Source organism: Silurus meridionalis, chromosome 25 (genome assembly GCF_014805685.1).
Source record: "Silurus meridionalis isolate SWU-2019-XX chromosome 25, ASM1480568v1, whole genome shotgun sequence".
NCBI lineage: Eukaryota > Metazoa > Chordata > Actinopteri > Siluriformes > Siluridae > Silurus > Silurus meridionalis.
Genome location: NC_060908.1, coordinates 4,401,512 through 4,417,129, shown reverse-complemented (window position 1 = coordinate 4,417,129; position 15,618 = coordinate 4,401,512). Strand labels below are relative to the sequence as shown.

General features: G+C 37.1%; 1 protein-coding gene across 2 annotated transcripts in view; it reads left to right on the top strand.

Moving 5' to 3' along the window:
- The window catches only part of npr2 (natriuretic peptide receptor 2), a 49,083-nt gene that overhangs the window by 20,230 nt on the left and 13,235 nt on the right, over positions 1–15,618 (top strand). The window contains exons 6-12 of one of the 2 annotated variants that reach the window (XM_046839188.1): positions 1,933–2,050; positions 2,775–2,859; positions 6,335–6,455; positions 8,357–8,431; positions 12,399–12,485; positions 14,193–14,297; positions 15,375–15,446. In XM_046839188.1, coding sequence (XP_046695144.1) covers positions 1,933–2,050; positions 2,775–2,859; positions 6,335–6,455; positions 8,357–8,431; positions 12,399–12,485; positions 14,193–14,297; positions 15,375–15,446 — 663 coding nt within the window. The remainder of the gene's footprint in view (positions 1–1,932; positions 2,051–2,774; positions 2,860–6,334; positions 6,456–8,356; positions 8,432–12,398; positions 12,486–14,192; positions 14,298–15,374; positions 15,447–15,618) is intronic. The other variant, XM_046839189.1, reaches the window with a different exon arrangement.

Genomic DNA, 15,618 nt, shown 5'->3' with positions numbered 1-15,618 from the left:
TTGTTGTGTTGTCTGGTTTTGCTGTTATGTCTGGTTTTCCTGACATGTTTTTTTCTGTTGTTTTTTGGATTTAGTTTTTGTTCGTTTTCTGTCTTGTCTCTGCTGCTGGTGTTGTGTCTTTGACCTTTTTGTGTATTTTGGATTTTGCTGTCTTGCTTTTCTGGTTGGTTCTGTTGTGTCTTTAATTTTGCTGTCTTGTTTTTTTCTGTGTCTGGTTTTTCTGTTGTGTCTTTGATTTTTGCTGGAGTAACTTGGGCTACGCCACACACTTCGCGTTTGCACTATGGGGCCGTTTGCAGCGCACGTCTTGACTTTGGATGGGTGGATTGTGCGGGTGGATTTTTTCACACGGAAGAAAACATGAAGAAAACAGCAGCTCATACGGTTCTCATTTTCCTTTTAGAGCGTACCGAGTAAACAGCTGAGTGTATTTACACCGTTGGTGATTAAACTTCAGCGTAATGTGTAGGTGTTCCTTCTTTTTATGGGTGTTTTCCTGAAGATAAACAGGGTTGTGGACGTGAAGTGCTAAGAAGCATCTGTAACCTATTAGGAATGTTGATTGGAGACATTGCTAATTATTTTACTCAATGCAGTTCCTTAGTAAAGTCATTGGTAAGGCTGAAAGGTGAAAGACACATCTGTATAGGCAGGAGAAAAACAATCCAAGAGAACTTTCATGGAAAAAACAACGGGTTAGGTGGGTCAAGAATGCCTGATTTATATTCTTGGACAAGGCCTGTAGCTCTCTATGCTGAATCCTTTTAACAGATCTGCTGCACACTGAGCATCCAACCTGAAGCCTGAAGCACAGGTATAGCAATCAACTATAGTGTTAGATTAAACCCCAAGCCCCCACCTTACCATGTTGCCATAGTTACCTTATATATATTGGAGATTGCATTTGGTTTATGTGATCTTTTTAAGAAAAATCATCTACAAAGCACTTTTACCACTGATGGAACAGATCTAAAAGCTTGGTAAATCAGCTTTCTGTAAAAAAACACAAGTATTATATTCTCTAATGCCAGTTTTTATGTTGAAATGTATTAAATGGGATTATGACATGAGTTAAGTCGGGTAATCAGTTGTGTCTTTCTTTGGAATACATATTTTTTAAGGGGCTCATTGCATAATAATGGATTAAAAATTGGACTGGTATATTCTAAGGATAGTTTTAGGTTACTTATTCGAGTATTTATTTCTCCAAGTTTCCTCATTTTAGATTGATCTGCTAATTATTGCAATATGATCTGTTTCCTTGGGTTCCTCGTTGAATATTTGTAGGTTATTGACTGAAATATGTATTCAAATTTCTATGGATTGGATGCTTATGGGTTATTTATTAAAATATGATCTATTCCTGTAGAGTTCCTTTTGGATATTGATGGGTTTATTTATTAGAATATGACTTTATTTTTGTTTTATGGTACACTCTTATGTAAAATATGTGCTGTGAGTCTCGTATGGACTTTATTTTACTGTATAATTACATTTTATTGAAGTTCTGTTGGTTTTATAGGAATTTCAGGTGCTGGAGGGTGCTTCTTGTGAATCCCAGAGACTTTCTGTGCTTGAGATGTTTGTCATGGAAGACTTTATAGAAGTGGCTGTATACAATAACTAACAGATTCCAAAATGATTCCAATGGATATTGTCAGTAGTTGGTTATGATCGGGTAGATCTTTTGCTTATTTTCCAGTTTTTATTCCTTGGCTTGAGGTAATGTATGTCTGGAGTTTTACAGCTTCTGGTTTAGATTTTTAGGGTTCTCACCTCCCAATGCTAGCAATCTAGTGTGAAGGTGTAAAATGGTTTACTGTACATAAATGAATAATCATGTTCATAAATATATTTCTAATAAAATTTTTTTTTTAGATACTACACTGTTTTTTATATTTTACAAACTAGAGAAAATTATTTTCTATATAGGTGGTTGGTGACTATAATGGAACCACTAAGGACATTATGTGGTCAGCTACAGAGAGGATTCACTGGCCGAAGGGCTGCCCACCAATTGATGAGCCTAGATGTCTGGACGCATGTGAAGGTAAGGGGTTAATCTTGAGTCTTAAATTTTTGTGATTTGCACCATAAGTATGATTATTAGGAAGTAGACATACAGTTAATCTTATAATATATGGTTAACGTTTACATTAAAAATGATACAGATTTTTTTTTTCTTTTTCTTTTGATTAATTTTTTTTTTTTTAGATGTGAATCATTTTATGGTTCAGATGTTTTTTTTCACTACTACAGCAGACATAACATGATTTATATTGCCAAGATTTTAATTTGTTACTTTGACTTTTTGTTTAGAGTTTTGCAAGCGATTGGGAGTTTTCCCAATCCACTAAATTCTTTGGCATTTATTTAGTCTGATATGTGTGAGTCACCAAATCTGATGTGATAGTAAATCCATATCTGATTATTTAAGAAAATCGAAGCGGTTAAGACGAGTCTCAGGCAAGAGATTCCTATTCAGCTACACTCTTAGAAGAAATGTTTAGAACTATTATGCAAATTATGTCTTAAACTCTAGTTTACACATTTGCATTGAGTTTAAAGTTGCATGTGTATCACGTAAATTGAACTGAATCTGAAACCGATTAGAATGATTCTAATCAAATCGCGAATTAAACCCAAATCATTCAGACTGAACTCGAGGTGTCGGATGTGATTTTTTTTTTACAGCCTGATGATGTTTAACATTCTTCACTTTCCAACCTGTGATAGACAGAGTGAAGTGTAAATATCGCTTTCCTTTTTTCCAGACCAAATTCCCGTCCTCGGAATTGTTGCTGTAGGCTCCGGTCTCGCCCTCATCATCTTCGGAATGTCAAGCTTTCTCATTTACAGGTACGTTTTTTCGGCTCTTGATTTGGCAGATGTCGCAGGTTACTTTTAATTATAAAAACAAAACAGGAAGGAATAGGAAAAAGGAATGGATGGGAATCTCAGGAGAGATTTTAGGCGGAGGTCCTGTAGATCCCAGAATTTACAAAATTTACAAGATTTATGTTGAAATGTGGAGAGCCTAAATAGTTTAAAGCTGGAATGTATAAACACTAACAGCATTCTGGCACAGAGGAAATAGAAGATCTAGAAGATGTGCATCGGTTTCGCACGAGAACTTTTCAGCCTCATTATCGATACGTGGATAAGGTCGTGCTCTTTTTCTATCCTAACCTGTAATTAAGTTGCGTTCGCTGAAACAAGTAGCTGGGAAGCAAGTAATTTTAAGTGCTTTTAAAGCCTGTTTGCACTATGGGGTAAATATTTATGTACACAGATCATACTCTAAATATTGTCAGTTTTAGTTTCGGAAGTCTTTTCTGAAGTCAGAACATACTACTGTACATACACAGAAATAAACTCACACTAATTCTGCATTATGGTGCGTCATTTAAAATTTTTTTTTTAATGTTTTTTATTATATATATTATAATTAAATTAATAATAAAATCTCATAATATGTATCAAAAGTAGCAATTACTCTCCTTTGTATACATTATAGAGGTGTTGCATAGCTGTAACTTTTGCTAATACCAGTTGCCAGTGACTTTTTTGGGGGAAAACATGGATCACATTTAGTTTTTTTAAATCAGAATATGAATATACATGTTTATATTGCATATATTTAACATATAAGACTTGTAATGTTTGTATAACGGTGTAATTAAATATTTTGTTAAATGTCTTTGAATGGCAGCTCATTTTATCCATATCCATGATCCGTGGATCAGCACTGCACCTCAGTGTTTGCATTCTTACCTTTTCACCAACGTTTCATTTTTGTCTTTTACTCCCCCAAAAAATCGCTCACAATGTGAGTTTGCTGTTTTGTCCAGACAAAATCCATTACGTTGAGGATGGATAATTAGAAATACGATCGTACTGATAAGTCAATGGTGTGAGGAGCAGTTTTGGAGGAAGGCAGCATGAACGGTTTAATGGTGCGAGAGGGGGCTGTTGTTGCGGGAGGGTGGGGGGTACTGAAGGTATTCACATATGGGAATCATGAAACAATAAGTCCAGTGTGGAATGCTTCCATTTTGCACTAAGACTTGCTAATAGCATTACAATGATTTCCTTTAAATAGAAAAAAAGAGCATGTGGCTCTTTGTGAGGTGTGTATCATGAAGTCTTATGGAGACTCATTGGCCATGATATTGGCTTGAATTTGCATTTTATTCTCGGCAGATTATAAACCACCCTAATACTTTCACTGTAGTTACCAAATAATAAGATGGAGACCTTAAGGGGTGAATAGTATATGCATTTTTTTTATTGGGATAAATACAGTATTATGTTGTTAAATACAGTATTAAGTAGTAAAAAAGTTGACATCGATCCTGAAAAGTTTTACTGTCTATAATAATAATAATAATAATAATAATAATAATGATGATAATATTAAATAATGGGCTATTTTCATTTGACCCCCCACCAAAAAAAGAATTGTATTGGAATCTCATTTTTTTTACTATTAAACCCCTGCCAAGGTTTTCCCCTTCTTCCAGCCTACAAAAACAAATAACGGTAGGTCTTTTGGGGCAGACCAGGGTGGCTATGAAGGGGGAGGCAAAAAAAAAAAAAAGAATCCAGTTGAAATGCAAACGCTGCAATATCCCAGCCCCGACATCTGGAAGTGTTTTGCACCTTTTAGATTGGAATGTGTGAGCTTTGCTTTTTTCTCTCCATCTCTCTTTCACTCATTCTCTCTCTTTCTGTGCTGAACAACAAAGTGTCTCGTTTTTGAAACCCTCCCAAGCCGATGTCCGTGTAATGTCAGGATGAGCGATTTCGGTTCGTCTCAGCCTGTTCGGAGGAAACAGCAGGTCTGGAGAGAGCAGCTCCAGATTGGAACGTGTACACATGTTTATGCACATGGTAGAGTGGACAGCCAAGTTTACTTATGGTCAAAAATAACAGGAGGGAAAAGGCGAGGAAAGGGGTGACCCTAAAATGGCTCTGACTCTATTTTCCCCCCTCAGTTCTACCTAAAGGCTGTTTAATTTATACACTGTATATTCGTCGTAAAAATTCTAACTGGAGAGAAATGCCTGTGACTCATTGCTCTCTTCGGTTTGGGGGTTGAATTTGCTAATTCTGGCTCTAGACTTTAACATTTTTTAAAAATGTTTCACCCATAATTAATGTTGCATTCATTGTTTAAGGTTCTACTAAAGCGATCTCCAAAGCAGAGATATAAGATCTAGTTCAAAAGCTGAAATCTGTCCCTCACAAACACTTATCTCTAATATTTCTAACTTAGAAATATCATTATATATGTTATTTATTACTTATATTTTAGTCTATAAATAACGTTCACACAAAGTCATAGAAAAATGCTCGGTACATCTATTTATTCATGTAATTATCCAGTCAGCCAAACAAATAATGTAGAGACGGGTTCTTAGCTCTCGTAAATGTTCCCACATCAAACATCAGAATTTCAAAAATAGTTGGACATAGTGAGCTGAAAAGCATTTCAGCAACACCCAACCGAGGTGAATTTGCTAGAACAGGAAAAGATTAGATAATTTTTGACCACTATTTGGTGCACTTGTCCTCAAAGTGTATATTACAGGTTTTTCACTATGGTCCTAAAAATCTAATGTCAATCAAAATTTAAGAAGATTCAGCACAAACTATTAATGGTTATAACAATTATTTAAAAGTTTTAAGGTTTGCTTCGTAGTGGTGTTTTTAATGTGACCACTCACACAAGGAACAAACAATACCGGTCTATTTTGAAGTTTAAATTTGATACAGCACGCTTTTGTCTGTTTGTCTAAACATCCTGTTCCTTCGTTCCAGTTTTGTTTAATCAAGCCATCCAAGCCATCAGCATCACTAGACCAGAGAGAGTCTTTTAAAACTCTTCTGTTTTTTGACCTATTGACTCTGATGATCTGCTTGAGAATAAATAATAAATGCATTTGATTCGGAAGCTGAGGTTCAACTTTAGAAGTCGAGCAAGTTCATGATTATTTTCTCATTTTCTCGTATGCTTTCCAGCACCACAGTATTCGGAATGCTAAAGTACCTCGTGCCAGTTAAAGTGCTAATCCACATTATACATAATAGTACTTTGTGTATTTACTGTTTCCATTTAAATAACCCTCCTCTTTATTACCTAAAGTGGCCTATTTCTGAGGGAAAAACCACAAAAACCAGGCACCTCTGGTCGTGCCTTCGAATCCCCACACGAGACATACTTGGGCCTATGAGCAAGTTCTTTACCTCTCGACTGCCTCAATTATAAGTCGTTGGGAGAAAATGGTCTGTCAGTACAATGAAAGCAGAAGGTCTTTGATTTCACTTTCAGGAAGCTGAAGTTGGAGAAGGAGCTGGCTGGAATGTTGTGGAGGATTCGATGGGAGGATCTGCAGTTTGAAAGCCCCAACAAATACCACAGGCGCGCTGGCAGCCGCCTCACTCTGTCCCAGGTATCTTTTATTCCACTCTATTATTCTCATATCTGGTGGGCGGATTTTAGCCATGATTCCTTTCCCAGCTGGACTCGTATTCTTCGTGCTGTCTTTTTTTCGACAACTTTCTTCGCCCTGGTTTTATAACTACAATAAGTAGAGCTAACTTCTTATTCCGCAGTTTTTTTAGAACTTGGCTGCTGTCAGAACTGCTTAAAAGCCCGTTTTTTTTGTGTGTTTGGGGGGGGATTTTTTTACAACCCACCGTTTAAAAGTGATAAACATAGCTTGTTTAAGTGAACGCACCAGCCAATTTAGCAGCTAACATCCACCCCGTGACAGGCTCTACTGTACACATGGCCATTTTTAAAACCCCTGAGACGCCTGAGTCATGACTGGCCCGTCTCTCGTTCTCAATAGTTTTGTTGTACGCTAAAATGACTCAATGGTTCTGACATTAGTATGATTGCTTAATGATCCAAAATAGCTTTAATGCTTTCTAAACTCTCTGTAGGATTCGGAAACGCTTAATGTCTACTTTTGCAGTAGGTAAACACTCACACAGTGGGGTTCATTACAGCTGTTTCATTACAGCTGGGTGTGTGTGTGTATATATATATATATATATATATATATATATATATATATATATATATATATATATATATATATATATATATATATATATATATATATATATATATATATATAAATTCTTATAGGTATGGTATATATTTTAATGCATTTTCCAGGCTGTAATAATGATATTGGACCTGTTTTACAATCTGCCCTACTTTATATTACTGAAAGTGGGCAAGTTTAAGTGCCGTTTGTTTCATATTGGAAACCTTTACCATGTGCCTTTTTTAATATAGAAATAGCTGCTGTACTGTGAATCAGCACAGCATGTAAATACTGTTATCGTATAATGTACCGTTCAATTCATGTGAAACACTGGATGAAATGATGCACTTCAATAAAAAACCAAGAACACGGTTTTAACGTGGCTAATGAGTTCGTTTTAATGATGCATAAATTTCAATAATTAAATGTGCTTTTTAATCCTTTTATATCAATCGGAATTATAAATAAATTGGTTTTTAGCATTTTATTTATTTTTTATTTAATTTTAACTTTTAGAAACTGACACTTTATGAAAGATGTTGCTCCAGAAATCCAAGCTAACATTAAACAAAATACAAAATATAATAAATGTACTACAAAATGTATTTCAATTTAAACTTCCTCCAATAGTGTATCATTAAATCTCATTCGATTGTGTTGCTCTTGTCATCAAAATACATTTTGATGACAAATTTTTGGCCAAAAGTATGTGGACACCCAACCGCCACACCCATATGATCTTGTTGAACATCCATTTTGCTGTTATAATTAATAACCTCCACTTTTCTGGGAAAGCATTCCACTAGAGCTTACAGTATGGATTTGTGCTCATTTGCCCCTTCAGAGCAGTGCTGAGGTGTTTTGCAAGGTTTCCTGAGGTGCAGTAGTCCATTTCAGGTCTTCTTTTCCAACATTTTACAAACAACGTCTTCATTGACATTGTAATACACATGTTCTTAGTTCACCAAAATAAATTTCTAATTGTCACAACAAACAAAGACAAATTGTAAACCTTAAAATTTCTGCCATTACATATGGATGTGATGGTCAGGTGTGTAGAAACTAATGGATCTTTGCAACACAATACACTCTGTATACCCTGGTCCAAGCCTTGCTGACTGATCCCACACTTTCTTACACTATCTTTTTTTTAAATATAATGTTGTAATTGTACACCATTTCAGTTTATCCGAGCTTGAATCGGTTCTTCGTGGTTATTTTTTTTCCCAGTGTGATAGACCTCGACGTTGATTTGAACGGCTGCTAACCTTGTGTCCCCTGTGTGCTTTTTCCAGAGGGGTTCCAGCTACGGCTCCTTGATCACAGCGCACGGAAAACATCAGCTGTTTGCAAAAACAGGCTATTTTAAGGTGAGGTTGAGTTCTTCTGACATTTTCCTTACCTCTGCTTTTCTACACACCCACACATAAATACTCACAGAACAGAGAGACCATATGAATAGAGAGATCCAGACAGACAGACAATGAGAGCAAAAGAGAAAGAAAAAAAGGTATGCTACACTTTTTTTATTTTAAACTGGGACCCTACAACAGCAAAATTCCTGAGCACAATTAGAGACGAGACAACGAGCTGAGGAAAAATACGACAAGGTACAGACACAACCGAGCTTTAGAGAAAGGCAGATACAGACAGAGCTGGCTGCCCAGAGAGAGCAGGTAATGCCTGTACTGTAGCCAAGGAGCTTTAGAGACAGAGCTCCACTTCTTCACCACCTGTCCTTAAACTATGACGAAATTCGAAAACGATTTGATCCCAAATCTGAAATAATTTTGTTTAAAAGCTGGAGAATGACACATAACTTCAGTATTTGATGCGGAAATTGGGAACCAAACAGTGATACGGTGATAAAGTCACACTCACACTCACACTCACACAAGCACACACACACACACACACACACACACACACAGACAAACACATCCCTCATAGCAGACTGCACTTGTTTGTTTTTCCTTCCATTCTGTTCAGGTTTTATTATTACAGAAAATACAGAAAATTTTAATAGGTAGCTGCAGAGAGAGAGAGAGAGAGAGAGAGAGAGAGAGAGATGCTTAGAACAACAATAAGACCTTCCATGGTAAAGAGAGAGCAGGAGAAACGAGAGACAGAGATCAGAGGAAGGGAGACAGAAAGTCAGGTACAGAAAGTAAGTATAATGGAGACAATATAAAACTTCAGATTTGTAGAGAGAAGAGAGAGAGATCCAGGCAGAAAGAGATAGATAGAGAGAGAGAGAGAAAGTGAAAAGAGAAGCGGGAGAGAGTAAATGGGGAGGGATGAATAGAGAAACAGTGCAAGAATAAATAGATAGAGATCTATTTAGAGAAAGAGAGAGAGAGAGAGAGAGAGAGAGAGATGCTCAGAACAACAGTGAGACCTTCCATGGTAAAGAGAGAGCACGAGAGGCAGAGATGGGGAGAGAGAGAGAGAGAGAGAGAGAGAGAGAGAAAAGATAGAACGAGAGTGGCAGATAGAGCTATGCACACAATACAAATAGATAAAAAGAAAGAAATCCAGGCAGAGAAGGCGGAGAGATGCCTAGAGAAACGGTGGGAGTATGGTAAAGGGTAAGAGGGGTGGAAAGAGAGAGATAAGAACGAAGAAAGAGATGGAAAGAGTGAAAAGAGTGAGTATGTGGGATAAATCGACAGAGGGAGAAGAGATAATACAAACAGATAGATAGAGAGAGATCCATATAGACAGAGAGAGAAAGAGAGAGAGAGATGCTTAGAACAACAGTGCAACCTTCCATGGTGAAAAGAGAGCAGGAGAAGCGAGAGAGATGGAAATGGGGAGCGAGTGATAGATCAAGAGAAAAAGAGAGAAAGGTAGAGAGACCAAGGCGAGAAAATACAGATAGATTGAAAGGGAGAGAGAATAAGAGAGAAAATGAAAGTGGGGTCTGAAGTCTTTCTCACTGCATTACCCTATGATCACATTATATTGCTGTGTGTTGGCACGACTGTGGACTCCTGTGTGTTTGTTGTGCTAAATGAATTGGATTAGTGATGTCAGGACACCAGCAATAACAGCGAAGAGCCCTCGAGGGCTGTATTTACTCACAAGCAATTCGAGACCTTTTTTTTTGAGGAGGAGGAGGAACAATTGGCCTTTTGTTCATTCCAGTTACATCACACATACGATCAGCGCTACGTAAGAGGTGCACACCTGAAGCCCAACGAACATCCAGACGACTCATTAAGGAAAAGTACAGCCGAAACGACATGAAACAATAATTCAGTGATTATATAACCGCTTAATACAATGTCAGTGTTCAGAGCCATTCAGAGCTGTAACTTTTCAAGAATCTTTTCATCTTTGCCAGACAAACATGCAGGATTTTATTTTTTGCTTCTGGTATTTTTCTTTCCACATCTGTCTGTAGTGAATCATTTTTCATTAAGCAGAATTTCTGCTGGTCCTTTAAAAAAGAGCTTTAATTTGTCTGAAACTAACCTTTCGCATTCCAATGTCGGACTTGTGTTTTTATTATAAAGAAAAAAAATCGAATTGAATTTAAATTACCATGGACTCTAAAATCGAATTTTTCGCAAAACAAAAAAACGTGTGTTTGTTTGGACAGTTGTTCTTTAATATAAACAAATTTAAAGTGACAGTGTTTATCAATACAGTAATCCCCCGTTTATCACGGAGGTTACGTTCCAAAACCGCCCGTGATAAACGTAAAACCGATTAACGGACGCCACCCAAAAAACTTTAACCACACAGAAAATATTTGCAAGAATATAGCGAGATGAATTTTGTGTAAATCTTTTGAAATACAGTACACTGTAACACATTTATAGTGAGTACATGTACTGTACAGTATACAGTTCTGTAGTAGCTTATGTGTAGTTTCTCTGCTTGTTTATTGGTTGAAGTGTCCTGTGACGTCAAAAAAGGGTTAAAGATACATGTCACCGCATTCACTACTTTCTGTACTGTATTAATATTTCACTTCATTTTATAATTAAAAATGATATTTTTAATCATAAATGTAATTATTTCAACATAAAACTCCATCCGCTAGAGACCGGGAAAATCTGCCAAAGTAATTAGTTATGTGGCAAATGCAATTCCGGGATAAATCGGGGGCGCCAGATTCTAACCGCGGTAAAGCGGGGGATTACTGTAATTGCAAAGACTGTAAAAACCTGTTGCAGTCTATATATATTTTATTCAATGCAATGTAAATGTTCTGTAATTCTTCAAGTTTTGAGGAGTTTTTTTATTTGTATAAAAATTAATATTTCCTTTATTCTATGGGAGATACAAACTTTTGCACTTGCCGAGTAATGCAGGGTGGACACTGCTGGAAAGCTATCGATAGCTGTGACAAGTATCTTGTAGTTGTGTACATACAGTATACATATATTGTAACTTGAATTGGGGTAGTATATTGTAATTTGTTAATAAGTTAACAAATTACACTACATGATTTAGGAAAACAGAGCAATTTAACACTGATCATCTCTTCATCATGGCACCTGTTAGTGGGTGGATATATTTATTAGGCAGCAAGTGAACATTTTGTCCTCAAAGTTGACGTGTTGGAAGCAGGAAAAATGGGCAAGCGTAAGGATTTGGGTTTGACAAGGGCTAATTTGTGATGTCTAGACAACTGGGTCGGAGCATCTCCAAAACTGCAGCTCTTGTGGACTGTTTCTGGTCTGCAGTGGTCAGTATCTATCAAAAGTGGTACAAAGAAGGAACAGTGGTGAACCGACGACAGGGTCATGGGCGGCCGAGGCTCATCGATGCACGTAGGGAGCGAAGGCTGGACCGTGTGGTCCAAATCAACAGATGAGCTCCTGTAGCTCAAACTGCTGAAAAAGTAATTGCTGTTAATGCTAGACGGGGACTGTTTTAGCAGCAACCAACACATTATTTGACAATATTGTTATGCCTGGTCAGTGTATGTGGCAGTGGGCGCATAAACGACTGGCATTTTTTTTGTAGTATCGTCATCGTCATTTTAAAAATCGAAAAAATCAGAAATCGAACCATCATAACTCTGGGACTATCTGTATAGATTTTGGATTGTAAGATCATGAGTTCAAATCCCAGCAACTCCAAACTGCCGCAACTGGGCCCTTGAGCAAGACCCTTAACCCTCAACTGCTTGTAAGTCAATCTAGATATATTGACGTCTTCCAAATGCTGTAAATATACATATGATTTTTTTTTCTGCTGGAAAAAACAGGTTTTACACTACTGGGCATGCGTTTGGTGTTTTTCATGCTTTGTTGAATGAATACTGCTTTATATTTCAACGCACATGGATACTGATACATACATTGTTTTCCCTTTTCACAGGGAAACCTGGTGGCAATCAAGCACGTGAACAAGAGGATCGAGTTGACGAGACAAGTGCTGTTTGAACTGAAGCATGTAAGGCAAGAGGTTTGTTTGTTTGTGTGTGTGTGTGTGTGTGTGTGTGTGTGTGTGTGTGTGTGGGACTGTGAGCATGTATGAGCATGTGTGTGTGTGTGTGTGTGTGTGTGTGTGTGTGTGTGTGTGTTATCCTGCCGTTTATGACCACTCAGTAACCTCAGTGCCCTGTGTGGTAAAATACACATTCCCTATTTCATGTTGATATTATAAGGTGTGTGTGTGTGTTTGTGTGTGTGTATGTGTGTGTGTGTGTGAAGCAGTGTGGGTGGTTGGTAGGGGGAAGTGTTTGGGGAAAGGGGTGGAGAGCAGCCTGAGGCCGTGGAAAAAAGGGGGGAGCAATGCTGGACAGTGTGTTTCAAAGAGCTGAAAAATGTCCAGCAGTCTCTGTGAAAGCACTGGAAAATGGCCTTAAGTAAAGAAAAAAAAAAAGTAGAAGAAAAGAAAAATAAAAAGCAATTTCCCAGAAATCTGCTTCAGAGACAGCACACGACTACGTCAGTATTCGAGATTCCCAAATCAAGACGTTCACAAGCGTGATGCATATCCTACACCGTCCACCATCTGTATATTATCTAACTCTTTCGTAATTCGGACTCAGACACATGGTCACTGCTGCAGTGCAAAAACAGATAACAGCTCTTTTGTTGATGGTGAGGTTTTTTTTTGTTTGTTTTTTTTCCTAAAAAACAGACCGCAGCTCCTGGCAAAGCTGACCACAGTATGTTCGACACACATGTCTCTTAAAGTGGGGTTTAGTGACCCCCATCTGTGGGAGACTTCATTATTTATTTTTGTGAAATAACTGTGGTGATTCATGTCAAGTACAACACAGTCTTACAAAAAAACAAAACAAGGTTCCTTTGGGTTTCTTCACATATTTCTAGGTTATACTTCAAACTTTTTTGAACCAGATGGACAAACTGTAAATTACAATAATTATAATATTAAAATGAATGATTAGTAATTAGAATATTTGATTGAAAATAAATTCATTTATGATCGCCTCGTCATGTTTCTAGACCGGTCTGAGGGTTTCTGGACAGGCCAGTTTCACTAATGTGTTCATTTCCTGAGCAAAACCTAAACCTCCTAAAGGCAAGTACAAATATTATCCCTTGAAATCCCACTGCTGATTTAATAAAACTATCAAACTGAAATTTTAACACGGCGTAACCGGTTTGGATTCCATGCGTAAAAACGTTTAAAAATAATGAGAAGTGACTTCAGTAAATAAATACAATAGTACATGTTTGACAAATATGCCTGAAATTGGACCGGTTTCGTAAACAAACTAGGTGCAGAGATCAAAGTGGTTCAAGGACATTCTTAAACGCTGCTCTCTGTGATAAGTGCTATCTCCAGGATTAAATGGAGGAGCGTGCGGGAGCGGACAGGTTTGATTGCGGAAAACACAATAAGTTAAGAAGAAGGAAAGTTTTTCAGCACAGGGAATATTATGTTGCACCTCACCAGGGAGGTGATTATGTAGGTCAAAGGCTATGCTAACTGGCTTTAGCCTGGGGATGTAGAAGAGATGTGGTTGCTCATTGGACCTTTGAAAACGTGGTTTTGAGGTTGCTGTGGTCGTAGCAGCTGAGAGTAAAATAATATTATAATAACCTGTATTTATGTTCACTGGTCTTGCTCTTCAGATCCATCTGGGCTCTAATTAAAGTGCACTGTAGAAACAATGCTTTTTCTGTGTGTTGCTTGCAGATGAGGGACGTCCAGTTCAACCACCTCACCAGGTTTATTGGTGCTTGTATTGATCCTCCGAACATCTGCATTGTAACAGAGTATTGCCCCAGGGGTAGCTTGCAGGTACACACCTGCTTGACACTTTGTACACATTTTGTTTTAAATCTTGGTATTTTCATGTAACTAGCTAACAATGTTTTGTATTTCACGCCTCATGTTAGCTCTGTATTATATTTTATGTAACTGTATGTCACCGATAGCTGTTTACAAATATCATTTAAAAATATGAGCATAAATATCTAATAAATATCCTAATGTTAATAACCACTTATATTAATCAGATGATCAACATAATCGATCCAAAATGGATTATTGGTTTGCTGGATCCTGTGCATAAATGTGATCATTTTCACAGCTTTACTGCTAGCTAAAATGTCTGCTAGAAATCCTGTCTCATGTTAGCGATCATGTTGTACTTTAGTGAAAAATCTTATTCATAGTTGTGAATAAATGTTACTGTTTTAATGCAGTAAAAAATATTTACATTTAAACTAATGATATGATTTACAATCCTGTCAGATGAACTCGTCCTAGCTATCTGGCTATTTGTTAGAAGGGGAAATGATAGCATTTATTAATTTGACCTAAATTCCTGTCAGAAATTATGTCAGCTAAACTTACATCAGTCATCTTGCTTTTATTCAAAGTAAGAGTTGTAAGCATTTAGCAATGTAACTTCAGAATTCTGTCAGGTTAATCAGAAATTATCTGGTCTAGCATTGTTCAGACAAATATTATTATGACCTAGATTCCTGTGAGATGCACTGATTGTAGCTAGTGGAGGAATGATAGCATTTAATAATATGACCTCAAAATCCTGTCAGAACATGTTATATAATTATATCTTGCTGATATTAGCAGAAAGCAGTAACTAACTAACCCTAACCCTAGATTGTTAACATTTTCGAGTTAAAAATGAGGTTAGCTAATGTTAATGCTAGATATCTAGCATTAGCAGTCTTGCATTTGTTCATGTGGCTTGAAAGTTAGCTTGATGGCTAATAAAATCTGTGGTTATGTCAAATTTTAATACCAATTTGATACCATAGACCATAATGTTTTAATTAATACGTTCCAGTTAATTTTTATTCCACAATCAGTTTTTCTCAGAGGTGTTATTTTGATGTTTTGTTCTTGCAGGACATTTTGGAAAACGAAAGCATCAACCTGGATTGGATGTTCCGCTTCTCACTGATCAATGACATTGTCAAGGTGTGTGTGAGTGCACTATGCCAACTCGTTCTGCCTTATTAAAGCGATGCACAACTTAATAGCTCTCTCAACAACATGCAAGCCCTGGAGAAACCGAATTCATGCTGTAAATAATCTGTCCTGCTAAAAGGATTTTAATAGTCCTAATAGCCGTACCGGACATTGTCTTTGT